Source organism: Triturus cristatus, chromosome 2_2, assembly GCF_964204655.1.
Source record: "Triturus cristatus chromosome 2_2, aTriCri1.1, whole genome shotgun sequence".
NCBI classification, from domain to species: Eukaryota; Metazoa; Chordata; class Amphibia; order Caudata; family Salamandridae; genus Triturus; species Triturus cristatus.
The window spans coordinates 488,025,544-488,048,630 of record NC_140582.1 but is presented as its reverse complement, the minus strand read 5'-3'; the positions used below and the strand labels follow the sequence as shown (position 1 = coordinate 488,048,630).

Genomic DNA, 23,087 nt, shown 5'->3' with positions numbered 1-23,087 from the left:
AATGCGTGCTTCGATTCACCAGATTAACCTCTGCAGGAACCACTGGAGCTACTGGGAGTTGTCTGCTTTGCTTTGATCTATTTCAGGGTTATCCAAAGTCGTTCCTGGAGGACCGGATCCATGCCAGACTTTTATGATAACTACATTTATCTAAATGGGGATATGCTTAAAATCAGACATGGATCCGGCCTTCCTGGACCCACTTTGGAGAACCCTGATCTATGTTAAGGCTTTCTTGGGTGTGAGATATCCAGTAATATGGTACCCTGTTCTCTCTCTATAGATGTCTCAAATACCCCCTTCAGTTCTTGCAATGCCCTATCCCGTATCTGTCGAGGTTAGGGCAGCGTGTGTCAATGTGCCTGGTGCACATCATCTCCGGCAGCATAGGCCAGCATAGCGAAGATTCCATTCTGTGCTGTTCTGTACCACGAATGGAGTGAGTTAAGTTGGTGTTATTATGTTTGGCCGATATTCATGTCGTGCATTTTGTCCCATTCATTGTCTGCTATGGATCTGCCTAGATCTTTTCCCACATTTTGTGCTGGTGTTTTTATTGTAGGCTGGGAGTCTGTCAGTTGTCTACAGATGTTGGCGATTGTGTGTTTATTGGTGTGAATGTCTTTAATCCGTTTCTAAAATGGTGTCAATTAACAGGATGCCCCCTCCTTCATGGTGGGATCAAGGAGCCAGTGTTTAACAAGGAGGTATGCAAAGCGCTCAGTCTCAGACAGTTAATATTAGCGTCCAATGTTTTTAAAGAAGTGAATATTCCCTTTTTTCTTAACATAGACACCACCAATTTTTTTTTAGAAATTTTAATTTCAAAATGTATACCTATACATTGGTGGGTTGGGAGGAGACTATCTGAAATTCGGCAATGTCAACAGACTTCAAAAAGTATGAATGGACATGGAATGTGTTTAGCTATTCAGCCCATCATTTTGCTTTTTCTGCCATTTGTTGAGACTGGTGGATTTTGAGACATCTGTTGGTCATGTGTGCGGGGTAGTAGTGGATGAGCATATATCAGCCCAGAGATAGTTGGGGCCACTACCAGATGGGGTGGAAAATAAATGCATCCTTCAGAGAAAACAGCAATATGGATGTGAATAATATGCAAGGGTTTCGTTAGCCCCACCATATAACTCTAAACTGAAAACTGCTTGGTACCAACCAGTGCTTAATTTGGGCAGGTTGTTTCCGGTGCTCTGCACCAGCACTTTATTGTCCACATAGGGCCTGTGACAGTCTGCCACAAAGTGGTGCTGGCTGGCTAATTTTAGAAATGACCACAACAACAGTTAATTATTGACTCTGTATACATTGAAAGTTATTACCTGCTGCCCAAGCCATTTTTCTACCCTCTGGGCATGAACAAGTCTGAGCCGTCACACTTGTAGGAGTGTGATAGTTAGTAGTTGTGTTGTTACTATAACTGGCAGCATGGCAGGGACAATGTGTGGTACAAACTGCAGTGGCCACCTGACGAGAGCCCTGGCACGTATCTTTTTTGCAAATTAAGCACTGGAACCAGCTGCATGGGACCAGCCTATACATAATGGTGCCACGTACGCCCATAGAAACAACATTCTTAGATTGCTTATAGCTGTGTGATTATTCTGCATGAAACATTCGGACAACGAAATATGCGCAACAAGATTTTATGCAGATTTGTAAAGTGGGGAGGCATTGCAGAGGTCCCATTGTTGCTTATTTAATGAAATCCTATTAGGGAATTCCTGATAGCTGAGAAAGCAGAAGGTGCTGCTCCATGTGCAGGTAATACAGGTGCAGCAGCACTGGCCGCCGCACACGGGTCAAAGGCATGCAGCTGCCTAGTTAAAACACAATTTAGATAGATGAAATGCTTGCAAAAGTCTCAGGCACTGGTAACTGCTCAGGACACATTCGAGCTCAATATCACACTGCAGACAAGGACCACCTTATGCAAATCAGACTTGGCACCGATTTATATGTTGGAGTTGTGTATACTCAGTCGTGATAGAGTATGGACACCGACGGAGTATACACACCACTAACATAAGGGCTAAGCCGGTGACATAGCCAAACCTCTCCGACGGCCCGACTGATTAAGGGCCGTCAGAGAAATGGCTACATGGCCACCTGCCCAATTTAGATAGGCGGATATATAGCAATTTTTTTATGGTCCGTCACCGCTAGGCAACCCTGGGAACGAGGGACAGTAACATGTAAATAATGCTTCCCCCGCCATGGGAGTTTACTTCCATGGTAAGGGGAGAATTTCTTCTTATATTTTGGAAAAGAAAATCCCGTTTTGGGATTTTCTTTTTCAAAAATCAAAAAAACTAAACTTTTTGGTGAAGGGTTGCGTCATGCTGATGCAACCCTGCACCACACGGCGATGTCCATTGACAGGAACCGCAGAGACTGCAGTTCATGCCAATGCTTTATGAATGGCCATCCAATTGGCCATCATTTATAAATGTGGAGGGTGGTCCCTCCACCAGAGGGATGGAGTAATTTACTCCGTCCCCATGGAGGAACAACGGGCCATCCGCCATTATATAAATCAGCCCCTTGGGTCCTGTTCCTGTCCAGGAGCAATCCAGTCTAAACTGTCGGGCCAGGTCCTCTTCGAACGGGAAACACAAGGAACCCCAGAGCAGCTTCTGCCTTTGTCTCTTTTCCCCGGACAGATGCTCTTGCAAAGAGAAATTAGAGGCCAATGAGGTAGTACTCTCTGAATAAGCATTCTGATCAAAAAGCTCACTGAAGTGTGTCTCAATAAGTCCAACTTGAGGAGCACGCTTAAGTAGATATTGTTTTGGGCGTATGCGAGTAGGCGGGCCCTAATCAAATCTTTCTGGTATGAGGGTTGGAAATGAAAAGTACTCACATTATTATGTACTCCGTGGCATGGCCTTCACTTGTGTCACTTGCATTTAATACGTCATAGAACATAGGAAATTATATTGGTGTTCGGCTTCTCGGATTCACTTGTATAAGCACAGGCACCATTGGAACGTACTGATGATTGTACGCCTGTTTATCGATAAAGAAAATGTGTTTACAAGTGCCCGGAAGGGGCGTGGCCTACCTCCGCATGCAGTCGAGGGCGCGGATGAAGTAGTCCCTGTGCAGCCCGTGCTCGTCCCGCAGGATGGAGCACTGTTCCAGCGTCACCGACATGGACGTTCTGTCCTTGGCACTTTTACAGCAGGTGAAACGAATTCCGTTCATTTTGCGGCAAATCTGCAGGACAAAAAGAAATCAATAACCTCATTAACGGAAGGAGTGAGTGCCCACCGTGAGCCAAGCTACAATCCCCTTGGCTGCAAATGCAGCAATTCTGTGGAAAATCTCAATTAGCGACTGGTAATTTAGCAGCCGCTGCTTGTAAGGACAGCGGCGGGACGCGCATTCCTGCTTGCAGGGTCACCCTTCTCTAATTAGGCCCACGTAGCACTGCATTGATCCGCCCCCTGGATCTCTAAGGAGGGGGAAGCGCTTTGCCTTTCCTGGAGACACTTGATAGAGGGCCTCTGACATGCCCACGAAGTGTAGCACTGCCAGTGAAACCAGGGAGCCAATGAAAGCCCGTGCTCTGCATCATTTGCATAAATGTGCTTCTTCTCTGCACTCACCCTTGAGAAATACTTGACCCAGAGCTCGAGGCATTCGCCTGAAACTTACAGAAATTAAAGACACCACGTATCTTAGCCTTATCAAAAAGTCACCCTTAAATCATAAAGTGTAACCTGTCTAAGGTGTCCTTTATGACGCACTGCACACATGAAGTTTGTCTTCCTTCCACCGTGTACAATGTGGCAAAATATCACCCTTGGTATGCTGCTTTGAAATGATGAGCAGCCATGCTGGGCTAGGTGAGGGGCCACTGCACAGTTTTACTCTCCATGTCTGAGCCATCTATGCCACCCCGTTGACCAAAAAGTGCATAAGAAATCCAAGTGTAGCGGGTGTTTCATATTTGATTTCCTAATACACTAAAAACTTGGAAAACTAAGGATGCATGCTTAAAAAGCATCCAGAACCATTATATACTAAAGTGAACCTATGACACATTGGAGGCGCATAGTGGCCGATACGTAGAAGGTACGCTTTCAGAGAACATAGCAAAGCCCCATTGTGGAGCTTGCAGTAGGTCAGGGGTCAGAGGGTGGGTGTAAATTGAGCAATGAGGAGAGACTGTGGGCTGCAAACAGGAAGTTGGGCCCAATTGCTACATTTTACTGTAGGCTGTCAATTTCCTGTAACAGTAATATATTAACCAACGAACGCCACACTACCTTTCCGCTGGCAAACCATCCATATTCTCACTCAGACCCTTTTACACAAATATTTGTGGACACTCTGTTGTGGATCCTGCATCAAGTGTTCAACCCAACTGTACAGTGTTGCACCAGCAGTTTTACTTCCGGGGTCTATTCTTGCTATGCGAATGAGAAGAAGGAAGAGTGCCACCTTAAGAAACATTTTGTATGTGCACCCCAAGGCTTTTTGCTTTTTGTGGACCTTGCAAGCAGGCAGGTTGGACCACAACGAGAGACTGCGCAGCAGCTCCTCACTGCAGGCCCCTTTTCCTAAACTGCAGTAACAGTATTTGGTAATTTTGGGTGAGTTCAAGCCAGGTGTGTATAAGGCAAATACCCATTCTGAGCTTCTGCAAACTTTTGCTAGTCACAGGGGCCGGTGGGAGGAGGGGTGGAGGAAAGACCTAGAACATGGATTGAGAAGCAACTATGATATACTGAAAGCCAGGCCTCAGTGTTAAAATAAAAAATAAACTGATTTTTGGACAGGAAACTGTAAATTTGGCCCAGGATACATAATTAACCTCAGTTTTAACAGTGTTAAGGCATGTAAAAAAGATAGGCCACAGAAGTAGCGAAAATAGAAAAATAACAAATCCGTAATACGGAAGAAGACCATTTTACTCCTCGCTCAAAATCAAAATGTACCTGTGTGGGAATCAGGAAAATGGGTGGAAGAGTTTTCTGTTCTTAAATGAAATTGATTTGCAACTGCATTAATAAGTATTGAAGGTTCATGATAAACCCAATTTGGTGGTGTAAGCTACCCAGACAAGGGTGTAAGGTATGGTTGCAGTACACCGGCATTTCACGTATAGAGTACGTAGTATGTCAAAACTGGAATAACATAAGGTACTCTGTGATATTTCTTCAAATTATCCCAGCTGAAAGCAACATTGTAGATTAATATTTTAAAGAAGTAACTCAAATGGATGACTTAGCCTTGTCGCAGGCACACCTGACACTGCCTCTGCTGTAGCTTTTGCATTATTGGGCAGATTTTGACAAAAGAAATAAAACAGTGCTCCATATTAAAATCAAAAGAATGAAAAGATACAATGGAAACAGGTGAGAATTTGGCAATGCCTAAACTGTCAGGAGGGCAACATTACAGAATTCAACTAATAGCCAGAGGCTATGCATCTTTAAAGCTGAGATGGGCTCCACACACTCTAACTTGCAGTTTTAATAGCCCGTTTCGAGTACTCAAGAAGATCTTACTGTAGCAGCACTCAAGAAGATCTTACTGTAGCAGCACTCAAGAGGAACTTAGTGTAGCAGCACTCAAGAAGAACTTACTGTAGCAGCACTCAAGAGGAACTTACTGTAGCAGCACTCAAGAAGAACTTACTGTAGCAGCACTCAAGAGGAACTCACTGTAGCAGCACTCAAGAAGAACTTACTGTAGCAGCACTCAAGAGGAACTCACTGTAGCAGCACTCAAGAAGAACTTACTGTAGCAGCACTCAAGAGGAACTTACTGTAGCAGCACTCAAGAGGAACTCACTGTAGCAGCACTCAAGAGGAACTTACTGTAGCAGCACTCAAGAGGAACTTACTGTAGCAGCACTCAAGAGGAACTCACTGTAGCAGCACTCAAGAAGAACTTACTGTAGCAGCACTCAAGAGGAACTCACTGTAGCAGCACTCAAGAAGAACTTACTGTAGCAGCACTCAAGAGGAACTTACTGTAGCAGCACTCAAGAAGAACTTACTGTAGCAGCACTCAAGAGGAACTTACTGTAGCAGCACTCAAGAGGAACTTACTGTAGCAGCACTCAAAAGGAACTCACTGTAGCAGCACTCAAGAAGAACTTACTGTAGCAGCACTCAAGAGGAACTCACTGTAGCAGCACTCAAGAGGAACTTACTGTAGCAGCACTCAAGAGGAACTTACTGTAGCAGCACTCAAGAAGATCTTACTGTAGCAGCACTCAAGAGGAACTTACTGTAGCAGCACTCAAGAAGAACTTACTGTAGCAGCACTCAAGAAGAACTTACTGTAGCAGCACTCAAGAAGGACTTACTGTAGCAGCACTCAAGAGGAACTTACTGTAACAGCACTCAAGAAGGACTTACTGTAGCAGCACTCAAGAAGGACTTACTGTAGCAGCACTCAAGAGGAACTTACTGTAGCAGCACTCAAGAAGAACTCACTGTAGCAGCACTCAAGAGGAACTCACTGTAGCAGCACTCAAGAAGAACTCACTGTAGCAGCACTCAAGAAGAACTTACTGTAGCAGCACTCAAGAAGAACTCACTGTAGCAGCACTCAAGAGGAACTCACTGTAGCAGCACTCAAGAAGAACTCACTGTAGCAGCACTCAAGAAGAACTTACTGTAGCAGCTTGCCACATGACTTCTACATTCTTCCTCTTTTTGGCGTGGATGTTTTGATGCAGGGTTTCTAAAAGTTCCTTCAAATCGCTCTTCTCGTGAAAATGTGGTAGGCCTGGAAAGAGAAAATGTTACCACTTATAGATGCGGTGTGCTCTGCATGAAGAATCCTGCCGCAGCACAGTTTGCTTCACGAGAGTTTACATTCAAGGTTAAGGCATTCGTGAAAATAGCATCCAAGCAGCGATAATTAGATGTGTGTGCGTGCATTTCATCGCTTTTGATCCACTCTTGATAATGCCACCTGTCAGTTAGATTTTATTGTTCTAACATTCTCCCTCTCACGCACGCAGCAAAGGTGAGAGTTCACCGTCATTAGGAGAATTCAGCGGGGCTTGTCTCGACTCAAGCAGCACATCCCAGCATTAGGGCTCACCATGGATTGTAATCATTCACGCTCTCACAATATTCCATTTAGAACAGCCATTGACCAAGCCAAAAGCTCTGACTTCCGCAGAATGGATGCATACATAAGATACATACCAATGTAGCACCCAATTGATTAATATTAAGGAACTGCATTGTAGGACCGTGCCATGCAGGTGGTCAGGCCACTGTACATAGTATAGATCCTGCTCTGCAGTACAGAATCTCCAGGGTGGATTACAAAGCTGTCGCTGGAAGCTATTCTGCAATGACTGAGTATGTCTTGAAAGAGTGTGCATTGTTTGTAGCAGGGCTATTTTGATTGGCTGCAGACAGAAGGATCAATGGTATGCTGCTTGCACGTGCACCACAGACGGTGGGAAGTTGTCACTCGAGAGAAGGGCAGCAGAACTGAGGAAAGTTAGAACAAAGGTAAGACAATGCAGGAGATCCCCTCATTTACAGGTCTATAATTCAAAATTGTTTTATCCAGTACTTAGGGGCCCATTACAATGGCGGGCGGGCAGACCGTAACGGTAAATGGGACTGACCGCCAAAGGTGCGTTGGTCCTGCTATGGCAAATAGGATGCGCCAGCCACCCTGGCGGTCGCATCCTGCATATTATGCATTGTGGCAGGCGGTGCTGTCAGCAGCACCCGCCGCAATGCAAAATATGCATGTTGTGCATTGGCATGCACAACAAGACAGGCACCTCGCGGTGCCTGCCACCCTGTGCATGCCAATGAAAGGGGGTACCATGGGTACCCCCCAAGTGCAGGCATCCGCCACCCACACCCCCCGGGGGCCTGCAACGGCCCCCCAAAGGCATTCTCTGCATGCCTTTCAATGGCGGAGTCTCCGCAATGCAAAGGCATGCCCCACGCACCCATCCTAATATGGATGGCGGTGCCTGCAAGGCAGCGCCACCATATTGAGGGCCTTTTCCGCCCGGCCGGGAATCCGTTCGGCGGAAAAGCGACGGACGGTCTTTCCGTTCGCCGCGGTGCCCCCTTGCCATACTAATTTACGTAAATGGGTCGCGACACTGCTCGTCATGCTGCAAATAACCCCAAAGGATTCTGGACAGTGTAGTGGCTACGGTGAGTACGCCTACGCCACGAGTATATAGAAATATAATGCCATCCCTGGACACGTGTTTCGAGGTAATTGCCTCTCGTCAGCAGGGAGCAGGTAGGTATGCGGGGTGCCGATGACTGCCATATATATAGGTAAAATACCTTCCAAGGCGCGCAGGTGCAGACACCGGGCTCGTCAGCCAAAGTCGCTCGAATGAGCTATTAGTAATTTACGTAAATGGGTCGCGACACTGCTCGTCATGCTGCAAATAACCCCAAAGGATTCTGGACAGTGTAGTGGCTACGGTGAGTACGCCTACGCCACGAGTATATAGAAATATAATGCCATCCCTGGACACGTGTTTCGAGGTAATTGCCTCTCGTCAGCAGGGAGCAGGTAGGTATGCGGGGTGCCGATGACTGCCATATATATAGGTAAAATACCTTCCAAGGCGCGCAGGTGCAGACACCGGGCTCGTCAGCCAAAGTCGCTCGAATGAGCTATTAGTAATTTACGTAAATGGGTCGCGACACTGCTCGTCATGCTGCAAATAACCCCAAAGGATTCTGGACAGTGTAGTGGCTACGGTGAGTACGCCTACGCCACGAGTATATAGAAATATAATGCCATCCCTGGACACGTGTTTCGAGGTAATTGCCTCTCGTCAGCAGGGAGCAGGTAGGTATGCGGGGTGCCGATGACTGCCATATATATAGGTAAAATACCTTCCAAGGCGCGCAGGTGCAGACACCGGGCTCGTCAGCCAAAGTCGCTCGAATGAGCTATTAGTAATTTACGTAAATGGGTCGCGACACTGCTCGTCATGCTGCAAATAACCCCAAAGGATTCTGGACAGTGTAGTGGCTACGGTGAGTACGCCTACGCCACGAGTATATAGAAATATAATGCCATCCCTGGACACGTGTTTCGAGGTAATTGCCTCTCGTCAGCAGGGAGCAGGTAGGTATGCGGGGTGCCGATGACTGCCATATATATAGGTAAAATACCTTCCAAGGCGCGCAGGTGCAGACACCGGGCTCGTCAGCCAAAGTCGCTCGAATGAGCTATTAGTAATTTACGTAAATGGGTCGCGACACTGCTCGTCATGCTGCAAATAACCCCAAAGGATTCTGGACAGTGTAGTGGCTACGGTGAGTACGCCTACGCCACGAGTATATAGAAATATAATGCCATCCCTGGACACGTGTTTCGAGGTAATTGCCTCTCGTCAGCAGGGAGCAGGTAGGTATGCGGGGTGCCGATGACTGCCATATATATAGGTAAAATACCTTCCAAGGCGCGCAGGTGCAGACACCGGGCTCGTCAGCCAAAGTCGCTCGAATGAGCTATTAGTAATTTACGTAAATGGGTCGCGACACTGCTCGTCATGCTGCAAATAACCCCAAAGGATTCTGGACAGTGTAGTGGCTACGGTGAGTACGCCTACGCCACGAGTATATAGAAATATAATGCCATCCCTGGACACGTGTTTCGAGGTAATTGCCTCTCGTCAGCAGGGAGCAGGTAGGTATGCGGGGTGCCGATGACTGCCATATATATAGGTAAAATACCTTCCAAGGCGCGCAGGTGCAGACACCGGGCTCGTCAGCCAAAGTCGCTCGAATGAGCTATTAGTAATTTACGTAAATGGGTCGCGACACTGCTCGTCATGCTGCAAATAACCCCAAAGGATTCTGGACAGTGTAGTGGCTACGGTGAGTACGCCTACGCCACGAGTATATAGAAATATAATGCCATCCCTGGACACGTGTTTCGAGGTAATTGCCTCTCGTCAGCAGGGAGCAGGTAGGTATGCGGGGTGCCGATGACTGCCATATATATAGGTAAAATACCTTCCAAGGCGCGCAGGTGCAGACACCGGGCTCGTCAGCCAAAGTCGCTCGAATGAGCTATTAGTAATTTACGTAAATGGGTCGCGACACTGCTCGTCATGCTGCAAATAACCCCAAAGGATTCTGGACAGTGTAGTGGCTACGGTGAGTACGCCTACGCCACGAGTATATAGAAATATAATGCCATCCCTGGACACGTGTTTCGAGGTAATTGCCTCTCGTCAGCAGGGAGCAGGTAGGTATGCGGGGTGCCGATGACTGCCATATATATAGGTAAAATACCTTCCAAGGCGCGCAGGTGCAGACACCGGGCTCGTCAGCCAAAGTCGCTCGAATGAGCTATTAGTAATTTACGTAAATGGGTCGCGACACTGCTCGTCATGCTGCAAATAACCCCAAAGGATTCTGGACAGTGTAGTGGCTACGGTGAGTACGCCTACGCCACGAGTATATAGAAATATAATGCCATCCCTGGACACGTGTTTCGAGGTAATTGCCTCTCGTCAGCAGGGAGCAGGTAGGTATGCGGGGTGCCGATGACTGCCATATATATAGGTAAAATACCTTCCAAGGCGCGCAGGTGCAGACACCGGGCTCGTCAGCCAAAGTCGCTCGAATGAGCTATTAGTAATTTACGTAAATGGGTCGCGACACTGCTCGTCATGCTGCAAATAACCCCAAAGGATTCTGGACAGTGTAGTGGCTACGGTGAGTACGCCTACGCCACGAGTATATAGAAATATAATGCCATCCCTGGACACGTGTTTCGAGGTAATTGCCTCTCGTCAGCAGGGAGCAGGTAGGTATGCGGGGTGCCGATGACTGCCATATATATAGGTAAAATACCTTCCAAGGCGCGCAGGTGCAGACACCGGGCTCGTCAGCCAAAGTCGCTCGAATGAGCTATTAGTAATTTACGTAAATGGGTCGCGACACTGCTCGTCATGCTGCAAATAACCCCAAAGGATTCTGGACAGTGTAGTGGCTACGGTGAGTACGCCTACGCCACGAGTATATAGAAATATAATGCCATCCCTGGACACGTGTTTCGAGGTAATTGCCTCTCGTCAGCAGGGAGCAGGTAGGTATGCGGGGTGCCGATGACTGCCATATATATAGGTAAAATACCTTCCAAGGCGCGCAGGTGCAGACACCGGGCTCGTCAGCCAAAGTCGCTCGAATGAGCTATTAGTAATTTACGTAAATGGGTCGCGACACTGCTCGTCATGCTGCAAATAACCCCAAAGGATTCTGGACAGTGTAGTGGCTACGGTGAGTACGCCTACGCCACGAGTATATAGAAATATAATGCCATCCCTGGACACGTGTTTCGAGGTAATTGCCTCTCGTCAGCAGGGAGCAGGTAGGTATGCGGGGTGCCGATGACTGCCATATATATAGGTAAAATACCTTCCAAGGCGCGCAGGTGCAGACACCGGGCTCGTCAGCCAAAGTCGCTCGAATGAGCTATTAGTAATTTACGTAAATGGGTCGCGACACTGCTCGTCATGCTGCAAATAACCCCAAAGGATTCTGGACAGTGTAGTGGCTACGGTGAGTACGCCTACGCCACGAGTATATAGAAATATAATGCCATCCCTGGACACGTGTTTCGAGGTAATTGCCTCTCGTCAGCAGGGAGCAGGTAGGTATGCGGGGTGCCGATGACTGCCATATATATAGGTAAAATACCTTCCAAGGCGCGCAGGTGCAGACACCGGGCTCGTCAGCCAAAGTCGCTCGAATGAGCTATTAGTAATTTACGTAAATGGGTCGCGACACTGCTCGTCATGCTGCAAATAACCCCAAAGGATTCTGGACAGTGTAGTGGCTACGGTGAGTACGCCTACGCCACGAGTATATAGAAATATAATGCCATCCCTGGACACGTGTTTCGAGGTAATTGCCTCTCGTCAGCAGGGAGCAGGTAGGTATGCGGGGTGCCGATGACTGCCATATATATAGGTAAAATACCTTCCAAGGCGCGCAGGTGCAGACACCGGGCTCGTCAGCCAAAGTCGCTCGAATGAGCTATTAGTAATTTACGTAAATGGGTCGCGACACTGCTCGTCATGCTGCAAATAACCCCAAAGGATTCTGGACAGTGTAGTGGCTACGGTGAGTACGCCTACGCCACGAGTATATAGAAATATAATGCCATCCCTGGACACGTGTTTCGAGGTAATTGCCTCTCGTCAGCAGGGAGCAGGTAGGTATGCGGGGTGCCGATGACTGCCATATATATAGGTAAAATACCTTCCAAGGCGCGCAGGTGCAGACACCGGGCTCGTCAGCCAAAGTCGCTCGAATGAGCTATTAGTAATTTACGTAAATGGGTCGCGACACTGCTCGTCATGCTGCAAATAACCCCAAAGGATTCTGGACAGTGTAGTGGCTACGGTGAGTACGCCTACGCCACGAGTATATAGAAATATAATGCCATCCCTGGACACGTGTTTCGAGGTAATTGCCTCTCGTCAGCAGGGAGCAGGTAGGTATGCGGGGTGCCGATGACTGCCATATATATAGGTAAAATACCTTCCAAGGCGCGCAGGTGCAGACACCGGGCTCGTCAGCCAAAGTCGCTCGAATGAGCTATTAGTAATTTACGTAAATGGGTCGCGACACTGCTCGTCATGCTGCAAATAACCCCAAAGGATTCTGGACAGTGTAGTGGCTACGGTGAGTACGCCTACGCCACGAGTATATAGAAATATAATGCCATCCCTGGACACGTGTTTCGAGGTAATTGCCTCTCGTCAGCAGGGAGCAGGTAGGTATGCGGGGTGCCGATGACTGCCATATATATAGGTAAAATACCTTCCAAGGCGCGCAGGTGCAGACACCGGGCTCGTCAGCCAAAGTCGCTCGAATGAGCTATTAGTAATTTACGTAAATGGGTCGCGACACTGCTCGTCATGCTGCAAATAACCCCAAAGGATTCTGGACAGTGTAGTGGCTACGGTGAGTACGCCTACGCCACGAGTATATAGAAATATAATGCCATCCCTGGACACGTGTTTCGAGGTAATTGCCTCTCGTCAGCAGGGAGCAGGTAGGTATGCGGGGTGCCGATGACTGCCATATATATAGGTAAAATACCTTCCAAGGCGCGCAGGTGCAGACACCGGGCTCGTCAGCCAAAGTCGCTCGAATGAGCTATTAGTAATTTACGTAAATGGGTCGCGACACTGCTCGTCATGCTGCAAATAACCCCAAAGGATTCTGGACAGTGTAGTGGCTACGGTGAGTACGCCTACGCCACGAGTATATAGAAATATAATGCCATCCCTGGACACGTGTTTCGAGGTAATTGCCTCTCGTCAGCAGGGAGCAGGTAGGTATGCGGGGTGCCGATGACTGCCATATATATAGGTAAAATACCTTCCAAGGCGCGCAGGTGCAGACACCGGGCTCGTCAGCCAAAGTCGCTCGAATGAGCTATTAGTAATTTACGTAAATGGGTCGCGACACTGCTCGTCATGCTGCAAATAACCCCAAAGGATTCTGGACAGTGTAGTGGCTACGGTGAGTACGCCTACGCCACGAGTATATAGAAATATAATGCCATCCCTGGACACGTGTTTCGAGGTAATTGCCTCTCGTCAGCAGGGAGCAGGTAGGTATGCGGGGTGCCGATGACTGCCATATATATAGGTAAAATACCTTCCAAGGCGCGCAGGTGCAGACACCGGGCTCGTCAGCCAAAGTCGCTCGAATGAGCTATTAGTAATTTACGTAAATGGGTCGCGACACTGCTCGTCATGCTGCAAATAACCCCAAAGGATTCTGGACAGTGTAGTGGCTACGGTGAGTACGCCTACGCCACGAGTATATAGAAATATAATGCCATCCCTGGACACGTGTTTCGAGGTAATTGCCTCTCGTCAGCAGGGAGCAGGTAGGTATGCGGGGTGCCGATGACTGCCATATATATAGGTAAAATACCTTCCAAGGCGCGCAGGTGCAGACACCGGGCTCGTCAGCCAAAGTCGCTCGAATGAGCTATTAGTAATTTACGTAAATGGGTCGCGACACTGCTCGTCATGCTGCAAATAACCCCAAAGGATTCTGGACAGTGTAGTGGCTACGGTGAGTACGCCTACGCCACGAGTATATAGAAATATAATGCCATCCCTGGACACGTGTTTCGAGGTAATTGCCTCTCGTCAGCAGGGAGCAGGTAGGTATGCGGGGTGCCGATGACTGCCATATATATAGGTAAAATACCTTCCAAGGCGCGCAGGTGCAGACACCGGGCTCGTCAGCCAAAGTCGCTCCCTGCTGACGAGAGGCAATTACCTCGAAACACGTGTCCAGGGATGGCATTATATTTCTATATACTCGTGGCGTAGGCGTACTCACCGTAGCCACTACACTATCCAGAATCCTTTGGGGTTATTTGCAGCATGACGAGCAGTGTCGCGACCCATTTACGTAAATTACTAATAGCTCATTCGAGCGACTTTGGCTGACGAGCCCGGTGTCTGCACCTGCGCGCCTTGGAAGGTATTTTACCTATATATATGGCAGTCATCGGCACCCCGCATACCTACCTGCTCCCTGCTGACGAGAGGCAATTACCTCGAAACACGTGTCCAGGGATGGCATTATATTTCTATATACTCGTGGCGTAGGCGTACTCACCGTAGCCACTACACTATCCAGAATCCTTTGGGGTTATTTGCAGCATGACGAGCAGTGTCGCGACCCATTTACGTAAATTACTAATAGCTCATTCGAGCGACTTTGGCTGACGAGCCCGGTGTCTGCACCTGCGCGCCTTGGAAGGTATTTTACCTATATATATGGCAGTCATCGGCACCCCGCATACCTACCTGCTCCCTGCTGACGAGAGGCAATTACCTCGAAACACGTGTCCAGGGATGGCATTATATTTCTATATACTCGTGGCGTAGGCGTACTCACCGTAGCCACTACACTATCCAGAATCCTTTGGGGTTATTTGCAGCATGACGAGCAGTGTCGCGACCCATTTACGTAAATTACTAATAGCTCATTCGAGCGACTTTGGCTGACGAGCCCGGTGTCTGCACCTGCGCGCCTTGGAAGGTATTTTACCTATATATATGGCAGTCATCGGCACCCCGCATACCTACCTGCTCCCTGCTGACGAGAGGCAATTACCTCGAAACACGTGTCCAGGGATGGCATTATATTTCTATATACTCGTGGCGTAGGCGTACTCACCGTAGCCACTACACTATCCAGAATCCTTTGGGGTTATTTGCAGCATGACGAGCAGTGTCGCGACCCATTTACGTAAATTACTAATAGCTCATTCGAGCGACTTTGGCTGACGAGCCCGGTGTCTGCACCTGCGCGCCTTGGAAGGTATTTTACCTATATATATGGCAGTCATCGGCACCCCGCATACCTACCTGCTCCCTGCTGACGAGAGGCAATTACCTCGAAACACGTGTCCAGGGATGGCATTATATTTCTATATACTCGTGGCGTAGGCGTACTCACCGTAGCCACTACACTATCCAGAATCCTTTGGGGTTATTTGCAGCATGACGAGCAGTGTCGCGACCCATTTACGTAAATCCCTTGCCATACTAGTATGGTGGGGGGTGAAACGGGAGCATCTGGTGGGCGGATCGCCAACGCCGGGCCGGCGGTAGCCACCGCCGTCCGGCGGTGGTGATCCACCCGATATGCTAATAGGCACCTTTATTTGTTTTTTTTTAAAAAGTGCCAGGGCCCTCATCAGGAGGCCACTTCCACCTGCACTGTTCATTGTCACTGTCAATGCTGCCATCTACAGTTGTGACATTCCTGACTATTCCAGGCGCCCAAAACTATAAGCATGGCTTTGGCAGCAGGCATTATTCATTTAACGCATATTGAATTAAAAAACAACTGTTGCTGTGCTCATCTCTAAATTGTACAAACAGCGCCACTAATGGGCAGACTTAGCTTTGACAATTTAGTGCCCGTGCCGAGCACCCGAACCGCTGGCTCAAATTAAGCACTGGCTTTGACGTTCCTTCCCTTCCAGTAAAGGAGAGGACCCTCTCTCCCCAGCCCTTCGTGGGCTGTAAATAGATAAGAGATATACCTTGGATTAACCATATTCTAGTTGAAGTCCAGGATTCCATGAGTCTCTGGAATGCTTGGAGGGGGCTGATGAAGGCGTATGAAAAATAGGACGCTAGCAAGAAATCATGATGTTAGTGATATGTAGAAGAGTAATCTGCCAGACATTGACACACTGTTGTTTTAAACTAAAGAAGGATTTACTTTACGCAGACTCCATTTTACTCGGAATGGGATTCTGGAGCCGTTCATTGAAATGGTCAGTTATGGCCAACATCCACATAGGAATGATTATTTAAATAATTTCACAGGGAGATATAGATGTAAATATGTGTAATGAGTTTTGTTTGTTTTTGTAGGGCTGAAAGAGTTTCACACATTACAAACCCTGTGGTGGTGTCTCCTGGATTCCACACAAAGTTACCTCATTGGGTCTCATAAACCCAGCTAGACTTGTCCAGCAGTATAGACTGGGCTGAGGCAAACAGCTTCCATTACTCTTGCATTGTTTCCATAATCTGCGTAATTTTGTGGTAGCCAAATTAGGTCAAACGTAAGAAATTACACCAGATCAACCCTTCACACAATTGGTTGCTGCAGAGGACTGGTTTGAACATAAAGTGTCTTGAGAGAGACAGGTTCCAGAAGAAAATGCGTTTGATTCAAAGCTGAGGATTTTTAAAAGTGAGGTATACCCTCATGTTCAATTTTCATCTCGAGATATCCCAAAGTGCATTTCACATAATTTATTAAACATTTCACATCATTTCCACGATATTTTGCATAATTTCATGGATAAAAAAATTATGTTTTGCACATACCTATAGCATATTCACAGAGAGGAGTGAATATGTTTCTAACATGGTCTTTACATTGGACTGGTTGAGTCATGTATGTATACGCACCATGCAGCAGCTCAATCAAGTGCGCTAGACATTGCCGGGTCCTGAGGCAGGGGTGGTAGCGAGTAAGGAAGAAAGAGGGCGCCAGCAAACCACTACTGACTTGCTGTACATGAGATTCAGGAAGAACGCAAAACCACTCGCAGTTACAGACATTAATAAGAGCCATAGTCAACACCACGAGACAATGGGCAGAGTTCCTCAATAAAGCAGCAAGGTTCTCTCATTTCTTCCTATCAATTAAAAAAAGGCAAGAGCTGAAACATGCACCACCCAAGGATGCAAGGAGGTGGGGAAGGGAAGGAGACACAGCATCCACACTCACTAAAGGAGTGGGAGAACAATCCTGTAAGTGACAGAGTAAAAACGAGGCCCCATTCCTCTGTCTGCAGAACATCTGGGCTGATCCTGAAAACACTCCAAAGTTAAGGACTTGGAACTCTGGTGTGAGCAGAATCCCTGGGGCTGTATATCTTCAGAAAAGGGGCCAAGAGACCCAAAAGGAACACAACTAATGAGAGACTGGCTAGAGCTATATTACAGTCCGTGACCTGAGGTAATGTTACTGGGGGGAGGAAATAAAGGGGGATAGCACAAGAATCCCAGAATTATCCCTTTCCGGATAGAACCATGTTACAGGGAAACTGATGCTCAATGGTCTGAGTGGGATATCCTTTGCAAACGAAAAGCTAACTTTGCTCATCAATCTCCAGATTAAGGACAGTTGCTTTCTGGTTTCTACCTTGACTGAGGATATTGGGAGTAGATGTTGCGTATCTGGATGCAGGAAAACTCCGGCTTTTGTTTTAAGTCTACTCTTATCACACAGAGGTGTTTGTGGTCATTAGTGTAGTATCGAAATAACAAAACGTGACCCTCCTCCTTCACCACTGTACCATCCCAAACACGGCATGCTGAACAAATGAATGAGAACATTAATGACATGACACCCATAATCCATGTACCCTAAATATATTTAAAGTGTTAAATTGTACATTTTACAGCAACATGACAGGGGGTAGGGGAATTGTGCGCAGAACGATTCAATGCAGCAGTGAACTGCTTTTTTTAAAGGTACGCTCAGATATAGTTCATTGAAAAGTGGCACTGAAGACTTAACACATTTTCAGGTCACCCTGTCATACTTAAAGTGTGATCAGTGCTGCAACAAGAGGATCAGACCAACCTCTCTGTGAATCACAATGTCAAGGCACAAATGCAATAGTGTCTTTTGCTAACACAGTTCTTTTACTTTAGCGTGGAGCGGACATAATAGGGTGCGCATGCACAACCAAAACAGACAATATAACACGCACAGAGAGGCAACGCACAGAAAATACAGACACATAAGCACAAACTGAGGACCTAAAAATGGACGCCTCTACAGAACACCCACCAGGAACTATAGACAATAATCTCCCTTAGCATGCAGCATATACAGTGTTCCACTAGGAAATTCAGATTATAATGACCCCATCACTAAGGCCATACAGATGAACAGACTTGGTGAGGCTGTGCGGCTGGTGCCTTAGGCCGTTGTTGGTATGGAGTTTGTTCTTGGGCGTATGTGGTGGTACAGCACACCGACACCAGCTCCTTCAGTGGGTAAAGTGGGAGATTCCGCCTCTATTACTGGGATTAAACTAGTTGAAGAGTGGTGTGAGGAGCCAGGCGCTACAGCAGCACCCGTGCATCAATGGCATCTATGGGTTCTGTCTTTGCATGTAAATGTAAATTGATACTTGTATAGCGCACTACTCACCCGCAAGGGTCTCAAGGCGCTTGTACGAATACCGCTGTGGAACCCCTCCTGGCTTTCCCTGTGAGGTGTCCACTCCTGGGCACCCCCAAGGTGGAGGCCAGTAATCCTTAGCGTTGTGGGGGCCGTTGTGGAGATTAAGCAAGCTATTGCCCAGAGTTGCAGAGTGGGACTCCATGATTGGAATAGGCCCAGAGGTGAGAATTGTCAGGTCCGTGGAATTTTGAGCCCAAGACCCGCCGAGACGGGGAGTTGAACCCTGGTCCCGGGCCAGACCTCTGCATCAGGGTCTGCCACTCTAACCATTGAGCCACACTTCTCCATGAGGGCCTGGTTGTAAGATGAGCCGTTCCTTGCATGGTCAGAGAGGAACAATGTTCTCGAAAGTGAAGCCGATCATCAGTTCTTTGTATTATTAAATTACATTCAGTCCCTTTTCTCCTGAGGTTTGAAGAGATTTTCTCAATTCTGTTTAAGACAACTAACTGTCATCTAGTTCTCTACTGCTGGTTTATTAGATTGGAGTGCAATGTACCGAATCAATTTTAAATCGGTTGATTTACTTGTAGGCGCTAGTAGCTGAAAAAATGGCTGAGGAGAGCTCCTCTCATTGCCAATTTTTTTACTCTGTTTAAAAATAAAAATAATAATAACTTCCCAAATGTCTAAGCATCTAACTTTTGCAAGAGCACTGAACAGCTGACAATTGCTATTATCTACTGAAATCTGCAACCAGAAATGTCGCGTCAGCGCTCCAGGTTGCTTCGAGCAGTTGAGAAGTGTTATCTTCTGAATCAGAAATGGTCTGTAGAGTGATTATTTTACAGAAATAAACACACCGGTAGGTACGTATATGTTTCTTCAGCTGGCGCTACAGAACGTCTGTGAATAGCTGTGAACAAGACATTATTTTTGCCAATTGAAAACTTAATTCCAGGCGCGATGACAGCAATAACCCCTAAAGGGGACACACTCTCCGGCTTTTCCTTGATTTATTGCGGTGTGTGCACTGAGAGAGGATTATTTATTTATTTATGAGTTGTATTTAGCGCTGGCAAGACCCGAGGGTATTACAACGGTACATGTTCACATTAAAAAAAAAACACAAGTAAAATCAGGACAACTGATTCGAGTCCAATCAAGTCAGTAGTCGAGCACGAGGGGAGAAAAGTAGCAAGTACGGGCGATTGTTTGAGGACTCCCTAGATTATACTTTTCTTTTATCGGTCCTTAAATCCTGAGTCATTTCCACGAACAGAAGTGTGGCTTATTTTATAGAAATATTTGAAATATTGAGGAAGGACTCAATTCACACTGCAGTATTCCTGGTCTAATAAAGCACATTAGAAAAAACACAGAACATTTTCTGCGCCTGTGAAAAATTCACAAAACAATTTGCGCACGTGCAATTTGCGATGGGAGTGCTCATGCTGGTTTGCGCACTGGCATGTTATCTACCTGCACAATCTGTGCATGCAGGTAGGTTCCAGGCTGTGGTTGGTACAGATCGGCTCGCACATCTCAATCAGAGAGGAAGGTGCACAGATCTGTGCATGCCACGCCCATCTCCTCCTGCAGCAGTTTAAAACTGACACTGTGCCCCTACAAGGGAAGCTGCAAAGCAGGCAGGGAATACATATGTTGCCTAGCCACAATGCAGGTCTCCCTCTAGAAAACCAACACTTATTTAGGGCATCATTTCTGGTGAACTGGATTACGTTCATTGCCTCACTTTAGGGGTAGTAATGTATGCATTTGCATTACCCGCTCATCCAAATCCTTACGCACTGAGGTTTGCCTAGTTCAACAGAGATGATTTACCTATCATAACCCTTAAAACACAATGTTTTATGCAAATTTTCCTTGTCCAGATCTCTGGGTTTTCCTACTGCTGGGATCTACAAATAGTTCCTGCCTTTAGTTCTCTGTGGGTTCACAAGAGGCTCTTTTTCAAACTCTGGCATCCGTGGACTGGTAGATCTTTCCCCCAAAGTTGAATTTCTTTGGGGGCCTTCTCCTCAGGGGAGGGTCTGGCGGGCCAGCCCTAGCTTTGTGCTGGGGGCGTGTATGCCTGCTTACCCAGACACAGCGGTCCTTCTGCAATGCCATGGGTTTTTGATCTTGGATCTTTTATCTTTTCATGGTCCACATAACTCTGGGCCACCTGTACATCTTTCGGTGGTTCCTTGAATTTTGCAGTCTGGCTGCAGAGTCTAACTGTATGGTCCTCGCCATCTTACTGTTCTGGTCCCCCTACTTCTTGGCAGATTAACGCCTTCTTGTTTCCCCAGTTTGACTTTTACAAGTGTGGACATGAGGTTTACTGCTGTGATTCTGAGTCGGTGCACCTATTGAATCTCTCTTACTTCTTCTTGGTGTGTTGTGGGTTGTTTTACCCAGGGTCCTTCTGGTGGTTTCGCTGGATGTTCTTTATAGGTAAAGAACATTGGGTTAGTGGTTGGGGTGGGGGGGGGGGGGTGAAACCCTACTCAAGCAGCAACCATAATCCTTGTCAGGGTGAAGTCACAAGCAAAGCCCAAATTAACCTGTGCTTAACTCTCTGGTAGCTTAGCACAAAGCAGCTAGGATTAACTTAGAAGCAAAGGGTAAAGAAGTATGCAGTACTTCAAACAGTAATAAAGTGAAAACCCAACACAAGAGAAATCCCACACCAACTTAGAAAAAGAGAGTACATTTTAATAAATTAATTGAAACCAAAACTGAAAAAATCCACTTAAATTGAACCAGGAATATGCAATTTTAAACATTTAAGTGAAAATAGTGCCTAAAAGCACAAAGTACCAACTATGGTTATCTGGTTGTGCCGGGTCAGGACAAAGTAACAAGTTCACACTAACCGATATGAAGCCCGATCCAGATACAGGGACCAAGTTAGGCCCGCTACACAAAGTCCAGTTAGGCCATGTTGCAGGCGATTGCTAGATGCTGCTTAGATGATGTGTCGCACAGTTGCAGTTTGGATGGGCTATGGGCTGAGATGCAAGGTCCTGTGTCAAGGATGTGTTGCGCAGCTGTGATTCTGGGGAGCTACAGGACTGCAATGCAAGGTCCTGAGTCGGGGATGTTTCGTACAGCATGCGGCAGTTCCCAAGAGCTGTGGGGTCCAGCTTTGAGGATGCATCACGCAGTGGCAATCCCAATGCAGAGCTGCAGGACAATGCCTCACACTGCATCAGTTCTGGTTGGCCCAGAGCTATGCTGGCAGAGCACCTCCAGGCCTTCTTCCAAGTGTCCAAGACTGGGGGGGGGGAAGGACTCACAGCAGACAGAGTCTAGGTGCTGGGTTCAAGGTGGTTGGAGCCTTTTCTGTCCCGGAGCCTCTGATCAGGAGGCCCGCCAACTAGCCTTTGAGTCACTTGGTGGTTCTGGGTTTAAGATGCAGGTCCTGTCCTTTTCACTCAGGCAGCAGGGCAGAAGAGTAGCAGGGCAGCATAGTGACAGTCCTTCTTACAGCAGAGCAGGACGGCAGTCCCTCTGAGCCTGAGGTTCAGAAGTGTGCTGAAGAGTTGGGTCTGAAGGCCCAATACTTATACCTTGTGTCAGCTTTGAAGTAGGGTAAAATTCTGGAGGTTTCCATCCCCAGCGGTGTCTGGAATTTCCTTCCTATCTGCCCTGGCTCCAGCTTGTTTGGGGGCACAAGAGACTAGTGTCAAATCATTTGTGAGTGTGCTCAAGCAGACCCTTTGTGTAGTGCAAGTGTTGTAGGTGACAGCTCCTCCCCCTCATCAATCAGAGATGTCCCTTTCTGCCAACACACATTTCCCCTTTGTCTCACTGTCTGGTAGCAATACACAAAGAGCAGCTGCTAGCTACACCTAGTCAAGTGACCCATTATACAGGCTGCAGGCACCAAATGGTTAGGATACAACATCACCAACTCTCTAAACATGGCATTTTCAGAATTGTGACCAAAATTCCTCCTTTATCATCAAGGAGGGTTTTAAATTACAATTCTTTAGACAAGAAACCCGATATTCCTATCTGCTCCCAATTGAAAGTTATCACTTATTAAATGTAATAAGGTAATCCAATGTTATCCAATGGGAGAGGAAGCCTCACAGTAGTGAAAAACAAATGTAGGAGTTTTTCACCACCAGGATGTGAAAAAATTAAAAGTACATGTCCACCTTTTTAAATACTCTGCACTCTGCCCTATGGACTGATCAGTGCTTAATTTGAGCCAGTGGTTTCCGGTGCTCAGCACTGGCCCTTAATTGTCAACCCCGGGGATTGTCAAAGTCTGCCACAAGGTGGCACTGCTAGAAATGACTATTGACTGCCACCCAAGCTATTCTTATACCTTTGGGGGTCTAGAGTAGACTGAATTGTCAC

General features: G+C 47.1%; 1 protein-coding gene across 4 annotated transcripts in view; it reads right to left on the bottom strand.

The window, feature by feature from the left end:
- The window catches only part of INPP4B (inositol polyphosphate-4-phosphatase type II B), a 2,419,090-nt gene that overhangs the window by 185,409 nt on the left and 2,210,594 nt on the right, over window positions 1-23,087 (bottom strand). For all 4 annotated transcript variants that reach the window (XM_085641585.1, XM_085641586.1, XM_085641588.1 and 1 more), the window contains 2 exons: window positions 6,656-6,768; window positions 3,083-3,237 (listed from right to left, as the gene is read on the bottom strand). In XM_085641585.1, coding sequence (XP_085497711.1) covers window positions 3,083-3,237; window positions 6,656-6,768 — 268 coding nt within the window. The remainder of the gene's footprint in view (window positions 1-3,082; window positions 3,238-6,655; window positions 6,769-23,087) is intronic.